The 22,712-nt window shown below is 43.6% G+C and overlaps 1 protein-coding gene across 1 annotated transcript in view; it reads left to right on the forward strand.

The window, feature by feature from the left end:
• Positions 1 to 22,712, forward strand: part of MINDY3 (MINDY lysine 48 deubiquitinase 3) — a 255,003-nt gene that overhangs the window by 7,190 nt on the left and 225,101 nt on the right. Inside the window, exons 2-5 of the mRNA XM_082257723.1 lie at positions 8,504 to 8,716; positions 11,419 to 11,498; positions 17,971 to 18,031; positions 18,861 to 19,028. Coding sequence (XP_082113849.1) covers positions 8,623 to 8,716; positions 11,419 to 11,498; positions 17,971 to 18,031; positions 18,861 to 19,028 — 403 coding nt within the window. The 5' untranslated portion in view covers positions 8,504 to 8,622. The remainder of the gene's footprint in view (positions 1 to 8,503; positions 8,717 to 11,418; positions 11,499 to 17,970; positions 18,032 to 18,860; positions 19,029 to 22,712) is intronic.

A 22,712-nucleotide genomic window follows, 5' to 3' on the forward strand; every position in this document is an offset into this window, starting at 1 on the left:
CCATCCTCTATATACACATATATATATATACCCTCCATTCCCCCATCCTCTATATACACACATATATACCCTCCATTCCCCCCATCCTCTATATACACACATATATACCCTCCATTCCCCCATCCTCTATATACACATATATATACCCTCCATTCCCCCATCCTCTATATACACATATATATACCCTCCATTCCCCCATCCTCTATATACACATATATATACCCTCCATTCCCCCATCCTCTATATACACACATATATACCCTCCATTCCCCCCATCCTCTATATACACACATATACCCTCCATTCCCCCCATCCTCTATATACACACATATATACCCTCCATTCCCCCATCCTCTATATACACATATATATACCCTCCATTCCCCCATCCTCTATATACACATATATATACCCTCCATTCCCCCATCCTCTATATACACATATATATACCCTCCATTCCCCCATCCTCTATATACACACATATATACCCTCCATTCCCCCCCATCTTCTATATACACACATATATACCCTCCATTCCCCCCATCCTCTATATACACACACATATATACCCTCCATTCCCCCCCCGTCCTCTATATATATATATATATATATATATATATACACACATATATACCCTCCACCCCCCCCCCATCCTCTATATACACACACATATATATATACCCTCCATTCCCCCATCCTCTATATACACACATATATACCCTCCATTCCCCCCATCCTCTATATATACACACATATAAACCCTCCATTCCCCCATCCTCTATATATAATATATATATATATATATATATATATATATATATATATGCACACACACCCACACTATATTACCAAAAGTATTGTGACGCATGCCTTTACATGCACATAAAGGCTGTCCACAAGGTTTAGGAGTGTCTATGGGAATGTTTGACTATTCTTCCAGAAGTGCATTTGTGAGGTCAGGCACTGATGTTGGACAAGAAGGCCTGGCTCTCAGTCTCTGCTCTAATTCATCCCAAAGATGTTCTATCGGTTGAGTTCAGGACTCTGTGCAGGCCAGTCAAGTTCCTCCACCCCATGTGGATCATCCATGTCTATATGGACCTTGCTTTGTGCACTGGTGTGCAGTCATGTTAGAACATGAAGGGGCCATCCCCAAACTGTTCCAACAAAGTTGGGAACATAAAATTGTCCAAAATGTCTCGGTATGCTGACACCTTAAGAGTTCCCTTCACTGGAACTAAGAGCCAAGCCCAACCCCTGAAAAACAACCCCAACCCATAATCCCCCCTTCACCAGTGATATGGACCAGTGCACAAAGCAAGGTCTATAAAGACATGGATGAGTGAGTTTGGGGTGGAGGAACTTGACTGGCCTGCACAGAGTCCTGACCTCAACCTGATAGAACACCTTTGGGATGAATTAGAACGGAGACTGTGAGCCAGGCCTTCTCTACAACATCAGTGCCTGACCTCACAAATGCTCTTCTGGAAGAATGGTCAAACATTCTCATAGACACACTCCTAAACCTTGTGGACAGCCTTCCCAGAAGAGTTGAAACTGTTATAGCTGCAAAGGTTGGGGCAACTCCAATTTAAACCCTATGGACTAAAGCCCCGTACACACGTACCGATGGTCGGCATACAAATGTTCCTCTTTTCTCCCCGGGATGTCGGTGTCTGCTGAAAAGTGCAAAGACAGCACAAGGACAGCACAAGAATTTTGTCCGCCGACTGCAGAAGTGATTTCATGTAATGGTTAACTTTCCCTGTGTTTTCTATTTTCTGAGCATGCCCAGTCTTGCAAATCTGCGGTCTGTCGGCCGAATTGTGTACTGACAGGCGAACAATCGTCCGTTCTGGTGTCGGCATACAAAAATTTTCATGTTTGCAAGAAAGACTTTTGTCCGCGGATTGTGCGCAGACATCTGTCGGAGGCACCATACTAACACGCGTACAATCGGCAGATCCTTCGTCCACCGACGTTTGTATGCCGACGATCGGTACGTGTGTACGGGCCTTAAGACTGGGAACCCATTAAAGTGTATGTATGTGTGTGTATATATAATATAATGTGTGTGTGTAAAGGCAGGCGTCCCAATACTTTTGGTAATATAGTGTATACCCTCCATTCTCTATATACACACATACCCTCCCATTCATCTATCCACTATATCAATATGTTCCATTCATTCTGTATATTTTAACAACCCATCATTCCTTATATCATCTGTCAGTTTGCTCAATTTTTATTTTCTGACAATAATGTGTACTTTGCAGATATTGTTGCTTTTTCCAGTTATTGAACAGTCAGCCTCTGATTCTCCCTTTGAATTGAATACTTAGTGGCCTCGGTCAGCTCTGCAGTCATGTGACATTGTTAGTGAGCTCGGTCAGCTCTGCAATCATGTGACATTGTCAGTGAGCTCGGTCAGCTCTGAAGTCATGTGACATTGGCAGTGAGCTCGGTCAGCTCTGCAGTCATGTGACGTTGGCAGTGAGCTCGGTCAGCTCTGCAGTCATGTGACGTTGGCAGTTAGTGAGCTCGGTCAGCTCTGCAGTCATGTGACATTGTTAGTGAGCTTGGTCAGCTCTGCAGTCATGTGACATTGTTAGTGAGCTCGGTCAGCTCTGCAGTCATGTGACATTGGCAGTTAGTGAGCTCTGTCAGCTCTGCAGTCATGTGACATTGTCAGTTAGCTCAGTCAGCTCTGCAGTCATGTGACATTGTCAGTGCGCTCGGTCAGCTCTGCAGTCGTGTGACATTGTCAGTGCGTTCAGTCAGCTCTGCAGTCGTGTGACATTGTCAGTGCGCTCGGTCAGCTCTGCAGTCGTGTGGCTTTGAGTTTTCTAAAGAATTTGATCATAACATTTAAATGGAAATACTGACTTGGAATATTCAGTTTTTTATATTTATAAGATGTTGAGCACTCTAGTATTCAGTGTTTTATATTTATAAGATGTTGAGCACTCTAGTATTCAGTGTTTTATATTTATAAGATGTTGAGCACTCTAGTATTCAGTGTTTTATATGTATAAGATGTTGAGCACTCTAGTATTCAGTGTTTTATATGTATAAGATGTTGAGCACTCTAGTATTCAGTGTTTTATATTTATAAGAGGTTGAGCACTCTAGTATTCAGTGTTTTATATTTATAAGATGTTGAGCACTCTAGTATTCAGTGTTTTATATTTATAAGATGTTGAGCACTCTAGTATTCAGTGTTTTATATTTATAAGATGTTGAGCACTCTGGAAGCTCAGAGTCAGTAAATGAATGTCTGTGCAATGCTGGAGAAATGCTTTTTCATGTCATTAATATTTCATACAACCTACTGTACGCAAATGTCAAAAGCTTAACTTCAGCCTTCCTTGTAGTCTTGCACAGTAGGGATGCACCGAATAATCGGCGGCCGAGCATTATTCGGCCGAAAATAGAAAAAATAGCACTTTCGGTGTTCGGCCGAATAAGTCAAAAGGCCGAATAATTTTATGCCGAATAATAGGGCTGAACGATAGTCGATATGATATTGACTATCGTTCTGTGGCCGTAGGCGATATTCATATCGCCGAGGTCACGATATTTACAGGGGGAAGGGACTCGGAGGAGGACAGGAGGACTCACAGACTTCCGTGTTAGGCAGGGGAAGCCGGGACACTTCAGCGGTGAGCATACATACATTACTCACTCGTGCACTGCAGCCCGCCCCACACATTCAGTGAGTCTTACTCTCCTCCCTAGTTTTTTCAATGGCACATTCAGGAAGCCAATCACGCCGTGATTAGCTGCACAGCGAACCAATCACGCGTGCCTGCACACCTGATTGCTTCCGCTGTGCCGCTACTCACGGCGTGATTGGCTTCCTGAATGTGCCATTGAAAAAACTAGGGAGGAGAGTAAGACTCACTGAATGTGTGGGGCGGGCTGCAGTGCACGAGTGAGTAATGTATGTATGCGGCTGTGCTCCTTTCCAGGCTACTACTAGTCCACCTCCAGCCTCCTACTACCACCACTATGAGAGACTGTCTGTCACTGTATAAACTGATCGAGTCCACACTGACACTGACTGACTGTCACTGAGTAATTGATCTTACCACATTAACCCTGACCTGCCCAGTGCCCTGTATCTGCAATTAAAATTTACAAGGCTTCCTGCATGCTTCCTGATTTCCATTCCCAGCATCCTTCCCAATCCCTACAGTGTCACTAACATTAACCCTATGGTACAAGGCTGCAGTGTGCACTGAATCCCATTCCCTACAGTAACATTTAGGGAGAGAGAGAGACATGAGAGGACAAGAGAGAGAGAGAGTGAGAGGACAAGAGAGAGAGAGAGAGAGACACGAGAGGACAAGAGAGAGGACAAAAAATTGGCAAAATAAATGGAAAAAATGCAAAACACCGCGTTCGGTATTCGGCCTTAGGCCAAACATTTTATTATTATTCGGCTTCGGCTTCGGCCAAGAATTTCATTTCGGTGCATCCCTATTGCACAGTTATATAGACTTCTCTCCTTTTACTCACCTTTAGGCCCCTTTCACAGCTATGCCACCTAAAAGTCGCACGATTTTGCCACAATTTTTTTTCGTGATTTTACCACGTTTTTGACGCGATTTTTGCCTGGACTTGAAGCTATGCCTATGTCTATGCACCTCAAAATGCATTAAAATCAGCCCAAAGTAGTGCAGGGACTACTTTGAAGTCGTTGCGACTTGGAGTCGTACAGATGTGAACGGTACTCATTGGAAATCATGGAGTACCAATTGTCATGCGACTTTGCAGTCCCAAGTCACAGGACAAGTCGCACAAGTGTGAAAGGGGCCTTACTGTCTCTGATTTCACTGCATCCTGTGCAGTTTTCAGAGTGTGTATTTAGCCCCCATTTACATTGGGCCGATTTGCCTTGTCGGCACCGTCCGAATCAGTGCGACACCGATTTTGTGGCGCCGCACTGATTCCCAAAAGTAGTTCCTGCACTACTTTTGGTGACTTCGGGGGCAATTTCAATAGACATCTGTGCATGAACCCGCACAGATGTCTTTCAGTTTGAACAAAGGAGGCCCCCGCCTGTTCTCTTGGAGAAGATGTTAGGGAAGAGAGAGGGGATTTTAATGTGCCCAACAATCAATATATTATGTGCAATAAAGAATATATAATTCTCAAATATAAAAAGATCAATAATTTATTAGTATATCAAATGTTAAAAACATGCTGTAAGTGATCAATGTATCAATCACCTAATCAACTTTACATATAATTAATCCAATTTAATGGGATCCAAAAGATAAAATGTAAATGAATATGGATCAACATGTTTCACCCTATTCAGGGGCTTCTTCAGGATCCACATACAGGGAATTACATGCACTCATAAGGCATTGAGGATGTAAATGACAATCTGTTACACCATGGTTTAGTCACAGCCAGCAGACATACTTTCTATCCAATCCATAGAGATATTAAAAAGAAAAAACGTGACCGATCAATAAATAGCCTAAATTCTTTAAGAAGAGAAAGGAAAAAGAAAATTAATCTCTCCCTCCCCAACACCGAGAAGTTATCTCCAATTCTAAATCTGAATGTGAGCAATCCTTTGTAGCCATCCTTTAAATACCAGTGTTCAGAATAATATTCATTAGAAACATCCATATGTATTTAAACCGACTGTCCCCAATCTTATCAAAAGGGAACCAGGAATGGCACATCTCATATGTCTGTAAAAATACACATCGACCCTCCAAGCAATACCACAGACTCCAGTTGTATCAGCCGTAGTATTGCTTGGAGGGTACTCTGATGGGCTGCAGACAGGTACTTAGCTACACTGATCAGCTTCAGAAAGGTACTCGGGTACTCTGATGGGCTGGAGACAGGTACTTAGCTACACTGATCAGCTTCAGAAAGGTACTTGGGTACTCTGATGGGCTGGAGACAGGTACTCGGGTATTCTGATGGGCTGGAGACAGGTACTCGGGTACTCTGATGGGCTGGAGACAGGTACTCAGGTGCTGTGATGGGCTGGAGACAGGTACTCAGGTACTCTGATGGGCTGGAGACAGGTACTCAGGTGCTGTGATGGGCTGGAGACAGGTACTCGGGTACTCTGATGGGCTGGAGACAGGTACTCGGGTGCTGTGATGGGCTGGAGACAGGTACTCGGGTGCTGTGATGGGCTGGAGACAGGTACTCGGGTACTCTGATGGGCTGGAGACAGGTAGTCGGGTAGTCTGATGGGCTGGAGACAGGTACTCGGGTACTCTGATGGGCTGGAGACAGGTACTCGGGTAGTCTGATGGGCTGGAGACAGGTACTCGGGTACTCTGATGGGCTGGAGACAGGTACTCGGGTACTCTGATGGGCTGGAGACAGGTACTCGGGTACTCTGATGGGCTGGAGACAGGTACTCGGGTACTCTGATGGGCTGGAGATAGGTACTCGGGTACTCTGATGGGCTGGAGACAGGTACTCGGGTACTCTGATGGGCTGGAGACAGGTACTCGGGTACTCTGATGGGCTGGAGACAGGTACTCGGGTACTCTGATGGGCTGGAGACCGGTACTCGGGTACTCTGATGGGCTGGAGACAGGTACTCGGGTACTCTGATGGGCTGGAGACAGGTACTCGGGTACTCTGATGGGCTGGAGACAGGTACTCGGGTACTCTGATGGGCTGGAGACAGGTACTCGGGTACTCTGATGGGCTGGAGACAGGTACTCGGGTACTCTGATGGGCTGGAGACAGGTACTCGGGTACTCTGATGGGCTGGAGACAGGTAGTCGGGTACTCTGATGGGCTGGAGACAGGTAGTCGGGTACTCTGATGGGCTGGAGACAAGTAGTCGGGTACTCTGATGGGCTGGAGACAGGTAGTCGGGTACTCTGATGGGCTGGAGACAGGTAGTCGGGTACTCTGAGGGGCTGGAGACAGGTACTTGAGTACGCTGATGACATGTACTCTGATGGGCCGCAGAGAGGTTCTCGGGTACTCTGGGCAGGAAACCGGTATTGGGGTACTTTGGGCTGCAGACAGGTGCCCGGGTACCTGTCACCAGAGTGCCTGGGTACCTGATGGGCTGGTGACAGGAACTCTGATGGGCTGGTGACAGGTCCTCTTTATTGGGGGGGCGGCAATCAATGTGTTTTGGGGTGCACTATGATCGGTAACTAGCTGTTACCGCAATCTTCTCTTCACACAGGATCGGTGTGTGAAGAGGAGAACACAGTAACAGCTAATTACCGTGGTTTTGTTGACATTCTGTTACCGGCTGTGATTGGACACTGCCGGTCACGTGGTAAAGAGCCTGGGAGCGCGCACGAGCGGCGTGCACGAGGACAGTGCATCTGGCTCTTTACACTGATTGGGGATGGGCTGTGTCCCGAGGGACAGTCCGCACCCCCCGATCGCCGCACGCCCCTGGAGGGACAGAGTGTTTCTGCCGGCGTCATTTCCCTATACACCGGTAGCAAAAACATTTTTTTTTTCTTTGAATAGATTAAGGGAGGGTTATATAACCCCTGTCAGGTTTTTTTTTCCGCCATCTGTGTTCCATTGCAGAGATTTCCCCTCACTTCCTGTCTTATTTGAACAAGAGGTGAGGGAAAATCCCTGCAATTTAAGGGAATTCCTTGGAGACCCCCAGGCCACCAGAACTAGTGTCCCCATTAGAAGATTTCCCCTCTATATTACTGGGATTTTCTATTACCTTCACCTTTCAATGATAATGGTAAACAGGATAAATAGATATGATAAATCTCCCTGATGGGGGACAGCGGTAAAAACTGACAGGGGTTCTAACCCCTCTCCACTGTATCCAAAACGTTTTGTCCTTCATTATACTTTAAGCTTTGGCAATAAAACCTGGAAGCTGATTGGCTTCTTTGCACAGCTGCACCAGATTTTGCATGACCCCCCCCCCCCCCCCATGGGACTGGCAAGGTCTGGGACATCGGGGATTGTGCTACTAAGAGAAGTTCGTTCTTAAAAAGATTGTAAAGTCTGTTTTTTCTTTTTTGAATAACAAACATGTTATACTTACCTCCTCTGTGCAGTTGGATTTGCATGGGACCCTCAGGTCCATCTTGGCTGTTCCTGGCCCCTCCCTCCTGTCCAGTGCCCCGACAGCAAGCAGCATGCTATGGTGGCACCCGAGCCAAGTCCATTCAGACACAGAGCTGCTGTTTGGCCCCGCTCCCTCTCTATCCGGATTAGCTGCAGTAACTGACTTTGAGCAGTGGGAGGCAATGGTGTGTCTCAGCCAATCAGGAAGGAGGGTCAAGGGACTTGTAAACATCGCTGGATAGAGATGGGCTCAGGTAAGTATTAGGGGGTGCAGGGGCGGCTGCTACACACAGAAGGCCTTGTATCCTAATGCATAGAATGTCTTCCGATAAAAACCTTCCGCCTTGCCTTGGCACTGCCTTACTGAGTGACCCTGTTAGATCCAGCAGCCATGATGGCGTGGCTCGCTCACCTCACACCTAACGTCTCCTTTTCTTGTCTCTTTCAGGAGTTATTGTTTGATTTCCACTCTTGTTTGGTGTAAAGACGGGGTGATTTCATGTTGAGCGGAGAAAGACGTTTAGAACATATTTACTCATTAAAGGAAGAGACACGGACGGGTTGATCATGTCGGACTCCAATAAAGAATTGGTGGATCTGGTTTGGGGGGAGAAGAATGGTAAAGGCCTGGTGGATTCTATATTCAGCCGCTGGACACAAGGTAAGCATGGCGTCCGTTGTGCCAGATACTGTATGCCACACAGATCTTGGGTTGCTCAGGACTCCTACCCTGTGGTCCACAACCTTGGAGGGAGTTACATTAGAAGTTCTGGAAGATAAAGGATGTATATTAGCAAATACAAATGTGCATCATAAGAGCTTTGTAGCATTTTGAGAGTTTAGAAAAAATCTTGGACTATTATTGACCACCTTTAAAATATATGTAAGCCTTCACCTTGTAGAAGAACCCATTCAGTTTACCCATTGAGAGCGGAGTTCCGGCCTTAAATTTTTTTTTACTAAAAATACCCCTATAATACTAATCCATCGCCCTTTACAGAACCGCTATTCTCATACTTACAAGGTGTACAGTATTGGATTTTAGTCAAAATCTTACTTTTAACCACTTTACCACCGGAGGATTTTGCTGTCTTACGTCTGGGCCACTTTTTGCGATTCAGCGCTGTGCGACTTTAACTGAAAATTGCGCGGTCGTGCAATGCCATACCCAAACTAAATTTACGTCCTTTTTTTTCCCCACAAACAGAGCTTTCTTTTGGTGGTATTTGATCACCTGTGCGATTTTTACTTTTTGCGCTATAAACAAAAAAAGAGCGTTTATTTTGAAAAAATAATATTTTTAACATTTTTTTTATATGGAATTCCCCCCCCAAAAAAAATGTAAAAATGAAATTTTTTTAAAATTTTTGGCCAATTTGTTTTCTGCTACCTATATTTGGTAAAAAAAAATCACAATAAGCGTATTTTGATTGGTTTGTGCAAAAGTTATTGCGTTTACTAACTAAGGGAAAGATTTCTGTAATTTTTGGTGTTTTTTTAAAAGTAATGGCGGCGATCTGCGTTTTTTTTTTTTTTTTTTTTTGCGGGACTGCGACATTGCGGCAGACAGATCGGACCCTTGACTGACATTTTTGACACTTTTGGGGGTACCAGTGACATTACTACATTAATCAGTGCTATATATATGCACTGTTACGGTAAAAATGACACTGGCAGGGAAGTGGTTAAAAACGCTGTCTGAGCGCGGCCATCTTGGATGTGGGCATCTGAAGCCACAGTGTAATCTGCTGTGTCCTTCTTCCTGATTCCAGTTCATTCTGGCTACCCAGAATACACCTGGCAATCTCGCGCATGTGCTGTATTATGTGATCGGCATAGAGGAGAGGAGCGGCTGGCCACCCACATTACTGCCCATTGCCTCCTGGGAGTGATGACAAACAGCACCCTGGACGCGCAATGCAAAGGCGGAAGTGACGTCAGCGGCCGCAGAGGGGGGAGAAGGAGAAAGTACAATCAAAAATGCCCTGAAAATAAGGTAAGGGACCCCTGAAAAAAATTGAAACTGCCCAATTGTTCATGAGCATAGCGAGCGCTCCAGGAATCAGTAAAGTTGAAAAATAAAGCGGAGCTCCGGCCTAAGGACCAGGCCTATTTCTGACTCGTTGTTTACAAATTAAAATCAGTATTTTTAGCTAGAAAATTACTTAGAACCCCCAAGCATTCTATATATTTTTTTAGCAAAGACTCTGGAAAATAAAATGGCGGTCGTTGCAATATTTTTTGTTATGTGGTATTTGCACAGCTGTCTTTCAAACGCTATGTTTGTGGAAAAAATAAATTTCACTGCATTTAAAAAAAATTAAACAGTAAAGTCAGCCCAATTTTGTTTATTGTGAAAGACTATGTCACGCAGAGTAAATAAATGCCTAACATGTTAAGGTTTAAAATTGCGCACACTCGTGGAATGGCGACAAACTACGGTACTCAAAAAAATCTCCATAGGCGACGCTTTAAAATTTTTTAACGGTTACCAGTTTAGAGTTACAGAGGAGGTCTTTTTCTAGAATTATTGCTCTCGCTCTGGCGATCGTGGCGATACCTCACCTGTGGTTTGAACACTGTTTTCATTTGCTGGCGCGACTTAAGTTTTCTTTTTGTGGGTGTGCTCACGGCGACGGTGGCGCTTTAACATTTTTTTTTTTCCTATTTATTATCAAATTTTTTATGTTTAGCACTGTTTTTAAAAATAAATAAATAAAAATCTGATCGCTTTCATTGCTGTCACAAGAAATGTAAACATCCCTTGTGACAGTAATAGGCAGTGACAGGTACTCTTTATGGAGGGATCTGGGGGCCTAAAAGACCTCAGATCTCTCCACTGCACTAAATACCGTAGTCAGCATTTTTGAATACTGACAGTTTTTTTTAAAACCGGCGCCGTTAGCCGCCGAGTAAACCAGAAGTGACTACCGGGTTACTACATCAGTGACCCGATCAAAGCCGAATCTGGCTTTGTTTGGGACTCCAACCAGCTGGCGGATGTGCTGGTTGGTTGCTTGGGTCTCCCGGTGGGATGGGAGACCCCGACAGAGCCAAGGGAGGGAGGGGGGTAACTAGCTCATTATGCCTTTTGTCTTTACAGGTTTTTTTTTTTTTTTTTATAAGGGTTTACTTCCTCTTTAACAAGCGGTACTTGCATTCAGAGTTATATCTTCCTGCAACATAGAATACTTGTGCCTCCCGGGTTCACAAAAATACCGGGATTGGCACTAGATGCCCAATGTGAATGTGGTCCTATTTTGCTACATCAAAACACATTTGTATTACTTCTTCTCTTGTTTAATTCTGCTATATAAAATGTTTTTGCCACTCTGCTGAAATTCCTTTTTATTTCCTGGACAGGTTTTGTGTTCAGTGACTTGGAGCCTACAGCCCTGGAGCAGTTTGAAGGAGGTCCATGTGCTGTTATCGCACCTGTACAGGTAGAACCCAACCATGTGTATAACAAAAGAGAAAGTTTGGGAATTAAAAAAAAAAAACAAACTTGCATACTCACCTAGGTGGATGCGGCATTGCTTGTGAATACTGCATCTGTCTCCCGCATTTAAGACCGAGAACTGAGAGATCAACGACTGCTGATCACTCGGTTCTCAGTCTTCAGTGAGCAGAGAGTCGGTAGCTGTCAGGCACACAAATAGAGCTTTCTTTTGGTGGCATTTAATCGCCACTGGGTTTTTTTATTATATAAAATAAAGACGGACAAAAAAAAATGTTTTTACTTTCTGCTATGAAACATATCCCATTAAAATTTGTAAAAAATCAAATCTCATTTTGGCCAATATGTATTCCGCTACATGTCGCTGGTAAAAAAAAAAAAATCCCAAAAAGTGTATAGTTAATAACGTCTACAAACTGTGGTGTATATACAGTATAGTATACTAGAATTTTTTTTACTTCTAGTAGTTGCGGTGAACAGCGACTTAATGGGACTAAGAGTGCAACAAGCAATCTGACACTAACTGCCACTGGAGGGAATCGACTAACTGCCACTGTCATCACCAGTGACAACATTACAGTGATCAGTGCTAATAATATGCTCTATCACTGTACTGATGACGCGGGGCAGGATAGGGTTACTATCTAGTGCGATCAAGGGGTTAAATTTGTGCCTCACCAGTGTTTGTGTGTGCTACTTTTACTGGGGATCTTGTTTTAATTCCTTGCTTTGCAGAGAGTGAACAAACCATGAGATCCCCTGTCACTGAACACAGCTCTGTGTTGTTTACAGTCACAGAGTTGTGCTCACAGTCGGTCACCGGGTGCCGGAGGTCAATCATTGGCCGGGCCTCTGTGTTTGGCATGTATTGTGACAAATCACAATAAAGCCGGGCCGTTGGGTGCGCACCCTTGCCCTATTGTGCAGATCACATACTAGATATGTGATCCAGAGCAGGGAGGCCGCTTTGCCACTGTAGAGAAATGAGGGCTTTTCACTAGTGTGCATTCTTCATTGGTTTGTTTTCAGTCCTTCTGTTAAAGGAAACCTTTATGGAAAAAAAACACATGGGATCCACTGCATAACACTGCCTTTGAAAATGCTGGTTACCTGGCTCTTATTTTTCAAAGGTTTTCTATAGTTTTTCAGGCACAGACCTGCATGTATCCAGATCTGGAGTCACGGCTTTCCTCTGCCATCTTTATAATGTTTTTAGTATGGGAGCTAGGTTGTGAGCATTTTCAGAAGTTTGGCAATGACAACTTTTTTTATTTCAGTAACTACAATGGGGGAAATAATTATTTGATCCCTGCAGATTTTGTACGTTTGCCTACTTAAAAAGAAATGAAGAGTCTATAATTTTTATCATAGGTGTATTTTAAATGATAGATACAGAATATCAACCACAAATCCAGAACAAGCACAAGCTACAAATGATATAAATTGAGTTCCAGTTCAGTGATATTTGATACCCAAGCAAAACATGACTTAAGGCCCGTACACACGTACCGATCGGCCGATTTTCGGCTTGTTAGTATGATGCTTCCGACAGCCGACAGCGCACTTCCGGCCGAACAGAATCTGTCGTGCAAACATTCAAATTTTTGTATGCCGACACCAGAACGGCCGATTGTTCGCCAGTCAGTACAGAATTCGGCCGACAGACAGCAGATTTGCAAGACTGGGCATGCTCAGAAAAGAAAAAAGACAAGGAAAGTTAACCATCACATGACATCACTTCTGCAGTCGGCTGTTGTTGGCCGACAAAATTCGTGTGCAGTCTTTTGCACTTTTCAACAGACACGACAGCCCTCGGACAAAAGACGGCCGATCGTTCGGCCGACGATCGGTACGTGTGTACGGGGCTATAGTACTTGGTGGAGAAACCCTTGCTGGCAAGCACAGAGGTAAGACGTTTCTTGTAGTTGGTGACCAGGCTTGCAGACATCTCAGGAGGTATTTTGGTGCACTCTTCTTTACAGATCTTCTCTAAATTCTTAGTGTTTGTAACCCTAAGAAAAAAAAAAAAAAAAAAAAGATCCTGTTCCTTTAAAGCATGAATTTCCAGGACTACTTAAAGATGGCCGCTGTAACACATCCGGCGACATTAATTAGTGGCTAATTTCACACAGCTGTAAGGAGAGTATTTATATGCTTGCACGTCAGTATCGTATGACCCCTTGATAACGTCCCATTGGACAAAACTCGTTGGGGTGGAGAATTTGGTGCTCATGTCATGTCACTGTTAGATTCCTGGTCGACAGTAGGTTTCAGATGTGAGTGTTTCTATTCATTGTCCTACAAATGCTCTATATATGCTTTTTAACATTAAAAGTACTACACTATTGGGATTTTCTTTTGGCTCCTGGTGAGCTTTATTCATTCAGAGCTGAAGAAAAAAAAAAAAAAAAGATCGTGTTCATTTAAAGCATGAATAGCAGCACAGTGCTTGTGCTGTTTAATTTGGCCCCCTGTATAATCTTAAATACCTGGCTGATCCTGCCTGGTTCTGTCCTCCCCCCTGTAAACTGACCACGGTTTATCATGACTGCTGAGCCCTGACACCGTGATCAATTTACGGGCCTCTGTCATATGCAGTTCCCCTCTCTACCCCACTCCCCCTCCCTCCCTGCCTGTCACCTGTGTCAGTTCTGCTTTGCTCCTTGACCCTTCCCTTCCTACTGCTATTATAACTGTGTCATAATCATACATTGTACTTTGTTAAATAACAATATGTGCCCCACTGTATGTGTTTTAGAAAAAATATGCAGATTTCTACCTCATTTCAGAGCACCTCCCGGCGCTCACGTGACTGCTCCTCTCCCAGTTTGAAAGCTACAGCAGGAAGGCCTGACAATGCACCCTGACGTCAGCTGGGAGTAGAGGAGGAGAGCAGTGAGCAGTCTCGTGAGCGCCTGGAGGCGCTCTAAAATAAGGTAGAAATCAACATATTTTTTATAAAACCCATACAGCGGGGCACAGATTGTTATTTAACAGATGGGATTTTGTGATCATAACAAAGTGGATTTACATGGATTTACAACCACTGTATGGTTTCTTGACTGTTGCTTGGCAGATTGAAGTTTTAGCTCCCTTAGTAAATTTTCTATAGTATTAAGATCTGGAGACTGGCAAGGGGCCACTCCATGACCTTAATGTGCTTCTTCTTGAGCCACTCCTTTGTTTCCTTGGTGGTATGTTTTGGGTCATTGTACTGGAAGACCTATCCATGACCCATCTTCAGTGTTCTGGCTGAGGGAAGAATGTTCTCATCCAAGATTTTACTTCTTTATGAATTGTTTTATATGCTGTATTTTTTTCTAGGGTTCATGAGAATGATGTACTTAGGCTGTAGAGGAGCTGGTCTCTTCACATTTTAATATATATTATATGCTTAAGATCATTTTCTGTATTTTTTTATTTTGTTATTTTTGCTGTTGTGTGGAGCTAGCCCAATTTGTTTTTTTTTTTTTTTTTTTTTTTTTTTTTTTAAGATTCGGGGTATATAGCCATGGAGTGTAATTTCCTTAGTTTGCTAATTTGTCTGCAGGAAGTTCTGCTGTGTCCTCATCCGGGAGCTGGGTCATTACCCGGACTCCGACAATATGGCAGTTCCACTATTACTGGCGAAGCTGTCTATAGTCCTTTCCGGGACTACTTAAAGATGTCCGCCGCAACACATCCGGCGACATTAATTAGTGGCTGATTTCACACAGCTGTAAGGAGAGTATTTATATGCATGCACGTCAGTATCGTATGACCCCTTGATAACGTCCCATTGGACAAAACACGTTGGGGTGGAGAATTTGGTGCTGATATCATGCCACTGTTAGATTCCTGGTCGACAGTAGGTTTCAGATGTGAGTGTTTCTATTTATTGTCCTACAAGTGCTGTATATATGCTTTTTAACATTAAAAGTACTACACTATTGGGATTTTCTTTTGGCTCCTGGTGAGCTTTATTCATTCAGAGCTGGAGGCTTTAAAGGCGAAGTCCTGGGAGTCCCTATGCTTCGTCTTCGAGCAACATGCTGATGCAGGCGTTTTTGCTGCTGTAGCAGCAGCCCTCACTTTGGTGAGTTTGCATTTCATATATTGGTGATGGGAGATCACTGGAGCACTTTTGAGAAGAATTGTGTTGCCAACACTGGTGTTATTATTTCGCACTTACCCCTACTTAGGACTTTTTATTGAAATTACAATTTTGTTTGTTCATTTTGACTTTATTCATTATATGTATGTGTTTCATATGTTTTTGGGGTGCTGCACTTTTGTGTTGCACATTTTTAACTGAAGCACTGATATACTGCTTTCCAATGCCAGCAGCCTGCAGAGGTATCATTTCTTCACAGCGTGGATATTACCATTTTTATCAAGATTTTTATCAAGATTTTACAGAAATGGCCCAAAGCATAATGTTTGCACCTCCATGCTTGACTGTAGGGATGGTTATCTTGGGGTCATAGTCAGCATTTTTCTTCTTCCAAACACGGCGAGTTGAGTTAATGCCAAAGAACTAAATTTTGGTCTCATCTGATCACAGCACTTTCTTCCAATCCTTCTCTGAATAATTTAGATGTTTATTGGCAAACTTCAGATAGGCCTGCTGTACATGTGCCTTCTTGAGGAGGGGGACCTTGTGGGTGCTGCAGGATTTCAATCCATGGCGGCGGATTGTGTTACCAATGGTTTGTTTGGTGACTGTCAACCCAACTGCCTTGAGATCATTCACAAGTTTCTCCCGTGTAGTTCTGGGCTGATCCCTCACTTTTCTCATGATTATCCTTACCCCATGAGGCGAAATCTTGCATGGAGCTCCAGACCGAGGCCAATTGATGGTTATTCTGTATTTCTTCCATTTGTGAATAATCGCTCCGACAGTTGTCCCCTTCTCACCAAGTTTCTTGCTGATGGCCTTGTAGCCCATTTTAGCCATGTGCAGGTCTACAATCTTGTCCCTGATGTCCTTTGACGGCTCTTTGGTCTTGCCCATGATGGTGAGGCTTGAATGGAAGAAAGATTCTGTGGACAGGTGTCTTTTATACACATAACGAGTTTTTAGAAGCACCTTTTTAAATTGACAGGACTAATCTGTGTACCACATGAGCACATACTGTAGCCAGTCTGTGGGAACCAGAATTATTATTGGTTGGTAGGGGATCAAATACTTATTCTACTCACTGGACTGCAACTCAATTTATAACATTTGTATCATGTGTTTTATCTGGATTTTTGGTTAATATTCTGCCTCTATCATTTAAAATACACCTATGATAAAAATTATAGACCCTTCATTTCTTTGTAAGTAAATCTGCAGGGGGATCAAATAATTGTTTTTCCTACTGTATAGGTTTAAAGCTGAAGATTAGTCAAACTTTTTTTTTTTTTTTTTAAACGGCACCAGGAATGGTAGTCAAAATGAGAGTGTCCCGTGTGCTGATGCTGCTGTGTGCAGGCAAAATCCCTCTACTCTGGATAGTCCCTTAAGCCCCGTACACACAGGCCGAATGTCTGGAGACAGGGCTGGTTAAAAAAACCCCAGAAAAACTGCCCACATTCGGCCTGTGAGTATGTCGGTCTGGCTTATGGCAGACAAGCATCAGAGTGTTCTGGTGGGGGGGTGGGCCGTCGTCCTGTCAGGACACAACAGCTCAGTGTGGGGGGAGATCGCTGTACTAACTTTGCATTGTTAGTACAGCGGCTCTGACCAGAGATTATTTATTTATTTTTTTCAACCCATGGGTTGATTGTAAAAAACGAATAGTGTGTACTAGGCTTTAGGGGTTATGTTCTGACAGTAAACTGGTTTAGTAGGGTTGTCTGCCCTGTGACTGGCACTTGCCGACTATGCCTGCCCTTTCTCCCTTCTCCTCCATTCATACAATCTGTACTATCGGTTCTTACATTGAAAAGCATTTGGTGATTCGGAAATTCTGTACCCTAGGTGTACTTTTTTGTGTGCTGTGATTTCACAGTTCACTTTCTTTGTTCACGCGGGCTCAATATAGCACCGTATTGCAGAGCTCTGTGGAAAAAAAAAAACCCTTTTAAATGCCTTCTGAAAAGCAATCTGAATTGCTTTCAGAGGGATGGCAGTATAACCTTGTGAATGAGCTCTAAGTGGAACCTAGTGGGACCCTCAAAGGTTCAAGTCTTTGAGGTTGAAATGCAGTGGCCTTAGGTAAGTGAGAATTATGGGCTGGGAAAAGAGGCAAGGAAAGATGATCAATCCTGTGTTCTCCTGTTAATTCACTCATCATTGAAGAAAACTAGAAAGTGCTAGAAACAGACTGAATGCCGAAAGAAAAAGGAATTCCTCCTTGTTCCCTCTGCTTCCCATTGCTGAAGCTGGCAATATAGAAATGATTTCAGTGATATATCTTTAGCTGTAGTGATATACAGTAAAACACTCAGATGTCTTGCAGGTTATCTTTTCTAATTATGCTTCTGCTTTGCAGGCTTTTTTAATAAAGAATCAGCTATTTGCTTCTGAGAAGCCCAACTGGAAAAACTGCCAAGGTAGGCCATGTTACCAATATTTTTATGGTTGTAGTTCGCCTGAATAACCACTCTGTCTCACTCAAACCTGTTTACCCCCCTAAGGACCAGAGTGGTTTTTACATTTCTGCTTTTGATCTGTTTTATTGGCAATTACATTGTCTTTAGTTAAATCAGAGCTCCACCAAAAAAGGATAGCTCCGCTAATCTGCCTCCTCCACCCTGCTGCCACATTTGGCACCTTTTGGGGGGAGTGGGTACCTAGTTTTAACACGTACCCGCTCCCAATTAGGGCTGAGTTCGCCGCTGTGAGCTTGGCCGGAAATTCTGCCCCCCCTCCTCCTTCCCCCGCAGCCAGCCCAACTCAAAGAGTTGCATGCGCAGTGGGGAACCGACTGTTAAGCCACAAGGCTTCATTTCTAGTTTCCCTTAGTGGAGATGCTGGCAGCAGTACCTGATAGCCGGTTGAAAAATCGACTGAGGTTACATAGTTAGTCAGGTTGAAAAAAGACACAAGTCCATCTTGTTCAACCAACAAAAAGGAAAAAAAAACAGCATTGAAAACCCAACCATACAATCCCATATACACAATGTTCTGCCACCGGGCTTGGAGGGAAGGGCCCCGGTCAGTTGCTCCTCTGTGGTAAATCAGTGAGTTTAGTTCTACTTTAAGTTGGTGGATTTAGTTCTGCATTAAAGTAAACTAGTTTTGCATTGGAAAGCCCTTTGCCAATAGCAATAGACTGGTGCTTGGCATCAGGAATGTATACTTTTGTTGTCTTTTTGAGTGATGCTTCATTAGGGGGATTATTTTTTTTTCCTACTCCCCTTCTCTTATGTACATGTGTAGAAGATGAGCAGAAAGACATCTTATGTCAGACGCTGTGTGACATTCTGGAAATGGCCAGCACAATCAAGGCCAGCTCATACTGCCTGGCCACATGGCAGAAAAGAAAAGTCACCCCGGAGCCCGAGAGGGAGCTTTCTGCAGAGACGAGCCAGCCGGAAGAGACGCCAAGTAAGAACTGAACTGTGAATGTGTTTTCCTCTCCATTCATAGACCCAAAATCACTTTATTCATTATTGATCCATTGTAATCACGGTAGGAACATTCCCCTGCAGATACAAGAGGCAGCCTTGTAGTGTAACACAAGTCAATCCTTCCCAACTGTGAACTGCTAATGCTACCCAGGGAACATGTGCTGAATCACACAGCTCAGCCTTTCTTGCACAAGATATTCATGATAGGTACATATGGCTTTTTACAATGTGGTTGTCTGGTAGATCACACACTGGTTCTATGTCGATGAATAACACCTTTTCTACACTTGCAAACGGTAGAGATGTTCAGGTCCCCATGTATAACCACATAAAGCTAGGAAGCCTTCCCATATTAATTGGTGTATGCCAAGCCTAAGAGTTTTCTTTCTTAGTTTTGAAAAGAGTGAGAAAAGTTTATCAGTACAGATCGCTCCTGTGTCCATTCATCACTGAAGCATAGTAAATTGGGTTTACCATGTTTCAGTTTGTGATTGAACAAGAAGCCTCGGAGCGCTTTCCATTCATTTATCAGTACAGGGACTGATGAATCTGTGTGCTCAGTTCCTGTCTCCATCTCAAATGTTAGACATCAGGGGTCGGTAATAAACCCGTGATATTCTACTGAAGTCCCCCAGCAAAGCAGGTAAAAGAATAAATATATATATTATATATATATATATATATATATATATATATATATATATATATATATATATAAAAGTTAAACAGTGGCACATAGCCTCCTCACCACCTGCTTTAACCCCGCACAAATGCATCACAACTTCATGCTTCGGGTTGCTTTTGGTTGAAGGAGGCTTGCAGAGCAATCCTATTCACTGGAATGAGTCTTGTTCATTGAGGGTAAAATTTCTGCCATGGCTGCAGAGCATAGCATTGCAGCTGTGGCAATTTAGCGCAAATATAATTTGATAGAAATTACGGGCCCCACCCCTAAAAATAACAGAAGCCCTGCCAAGCAGTACTAACTTTTAGGGCAGTCGGTTAAAGGAGCGCCCAAAATCAGCAATAAGAATCCCACTTAGATCAAAAGATCATTGTTTTATTGGTAGCTGAACATGTAAAGCCAACGTGTTTTGGGGGAACAGAGACTCCCCCTTCTTCAATTATGCTGTCGGTTGCAGATCCGAATAGCAACATTTATTACGCCCTGAAGAAGGGGGGAGTCTCTGTTCCCCCAAACTCATTGGATTTAACATGTTCTGCTACCAATAAAAATGACGATCTTTTGGACTAAGTTGGATTCTTATTGTTGATTTTGGGCGCTCCTTTAACTGACTACCACTAGAAACTTTGGAAACGACCACTAGGCCGTATCTTAACCACTTAAGCCCCGGAAGATTTTACCCCCTTCCTGACCAGGGCCTATTTTGCGATTCGGCACTTAATGAATTTAACGGACAATTGCACGTTCGTGCGACGCTGTACCTAAACGAATTTGACGTCCTTTTATCCCACAAACAGAGCTTTCTTTTGGTGGTATTTGATCACCTGTGCGGTTTTTTGATCATGCGCTATAAACAAAAAAAGAGCGTCAATTTTGCAAAAATTACAATATTTTCATATTTTTTATATGAAATTCCCCAAAAAAAATGTAAAAATCAAAATTTTTTAACATTTTAGGCCAATTTGTTTTATGCTACATATGTTTGGTAAAAAAAATTGCAAAAAGCGTATTTTCATTTGCTTTTTGCATAAAGTTATCGCGTTTACTAACTAAGGGAAAGATTTTTGTCGTCTTTTTTTTTTTTAACGAGTAATGGCGGCGATCTGCGATTTGCGATTTTTTTTGCGGGACTGCGACATTGCGGCGGACAGATCGGACCCTTGACTGACATTTGTGACACTTTTGGGGTTACCAGTGACATTATTACAGTAATCAGTGCTATACATATGCACTGTTACTGTAAAAATGACACTGGCAGTGAAGGGGTTAACTTTTTTTTTTTGAGAGGGAGGGGTTAAGTGTGTCCCTAGGGGCGTGATTCTAACTGTGATTGGATGTGGCTTCTGGTGTAAGAACAGAGATCAATGGTCCTACATAGCAGAACCGTATGATCTCCATTCTTACACAGGGAAGAATGACAGGCGGCTTTGTTTACATTAGCCGCCTGCCTTTCTCCCGGTGTAACGGACAATCGTGAGTGACCGGCGGACATGGGGTCCGCCAGGCACACGCGCAGGGGGTCCGTGACCGAGCGGGAGCGCGCGCTTGCTGCCTAGAGCCTCACAGGCTAGCGACGTAGTCCTACGTCGCTTTGCCTGTGAGATGCTGACCGCCGCAGTAAATAGTCGTGCGGCGGTCGGCAAGTGGTTAAGGTAGCAGCCCAGACCCCTTAACAAGGGTCCACTGCCTTTTTTCATCCAGTTGGGCCAGATTGATTGGGAGTTAATTTCCCCAAGTGTCCCTCTCTCACCACCCACCCACAGACCCTCTATCGAGCATGTCAGTCCTGCGCAGCCATTAACTTTAAAAAAAAAAAAAACTTTTAGGGCAGTATGTGTTCAGGGACGAATGACTGGAATGTAAGCAGTTTGCTTTCTCAGGCCTTCGTCCCTGGGTGCATCCTGCCCTAAGCATTAGCAGCTCTGGGTGCACCACCCTGCCCCTTCCATCTGCAGCATCTTTCAACCTTTCATAGAGTTTTCTGGCAGCAGAGCTGGGCAGCGTGCTTGCACCTTCTTCCTGCACCTAAATTCTGGAGTCCTATGTATGGTTTGGGGGGTAAACTCCCCATGTGTGTGAGGCCTCAAAAGTAAAACTGTTTAACGTATAACTTTATATATTTCAGCCATTTATTTAGCTGTTTGCTCGAAGTCCCTCTTTTTCGAATACAGAAAGTCTGTTTTTTGACATTTTCCTTCTCCGCACAGCTTGGAGGAGAGGATTTCCCCATCCTGCCAGCTGATGAGCATTGACTAAAGATGGCTGGTAGCACAAAGCAGCTGACAATTATTCCAATCAGCAATAAAGCCCTCCCTTGTAACAATAATTGCGGCTTTGCTAATTGATCTTCACACAAAAGGAAACATTATGGAGGCTGATTTAATTGTATGCTTTGTTAACCTCATAGAGATAAATACGTCATATGCAAGAATCATTGAGGAGCAGTAATTGCATTAGTAAAAAATGAATTACTTTCAGCCTTCAGAAAGCAGGTTATACAATGTGCAGAGTTTCTAACAATTTTTCTTTGTTCTATTACACCCAACACCACACACCTAATAATCCCTTTCCACCTGCACTCTGTTGGTTACAATGTATCCCCATTCTTTGCAATGGATCACCTTCAGTGGTGGTACTGCCAGACCATAGCATAGGGGGGAATATTTTTGATGTGCTATGAAAAAAACGAAGGTCATTTTAAGGCCCTCTTCCCCCCTCCTTTTTTTTTTTTTAGTAATGGCACTTTTGGGGAGGGGGTAGCTGGGGTTACTTTTTGATTTTGACATGTACCCACTCCGACTTCCACCTTTTATCCTAGACGAGATCTAGGCTGAGACCTAGGCGATCAGAAGTTCTCCTCTCTCCCTAGCGCTCCTCTTTATAATGGCTGTAAAGGCATTTTTTGCATGAATGTAAAAAACCTGTGTGCAGCAGCCCCCCTAATACTTACCTGAGCCCCCTCTTGATCCAGCAATG

Source organism: Pelophylax lessonae, assembly GCF_965119305.1.
Source record: "Pelophylax lessonae genome assembly, chromosome: 5".
Classification (NCBI taxonomy): domain Eukaryota; kingdom Metazoa; phylum Chordata; class Amphibia; order Anura; family Ranidae; genus Pelophylax; species Pelophylax lessonae.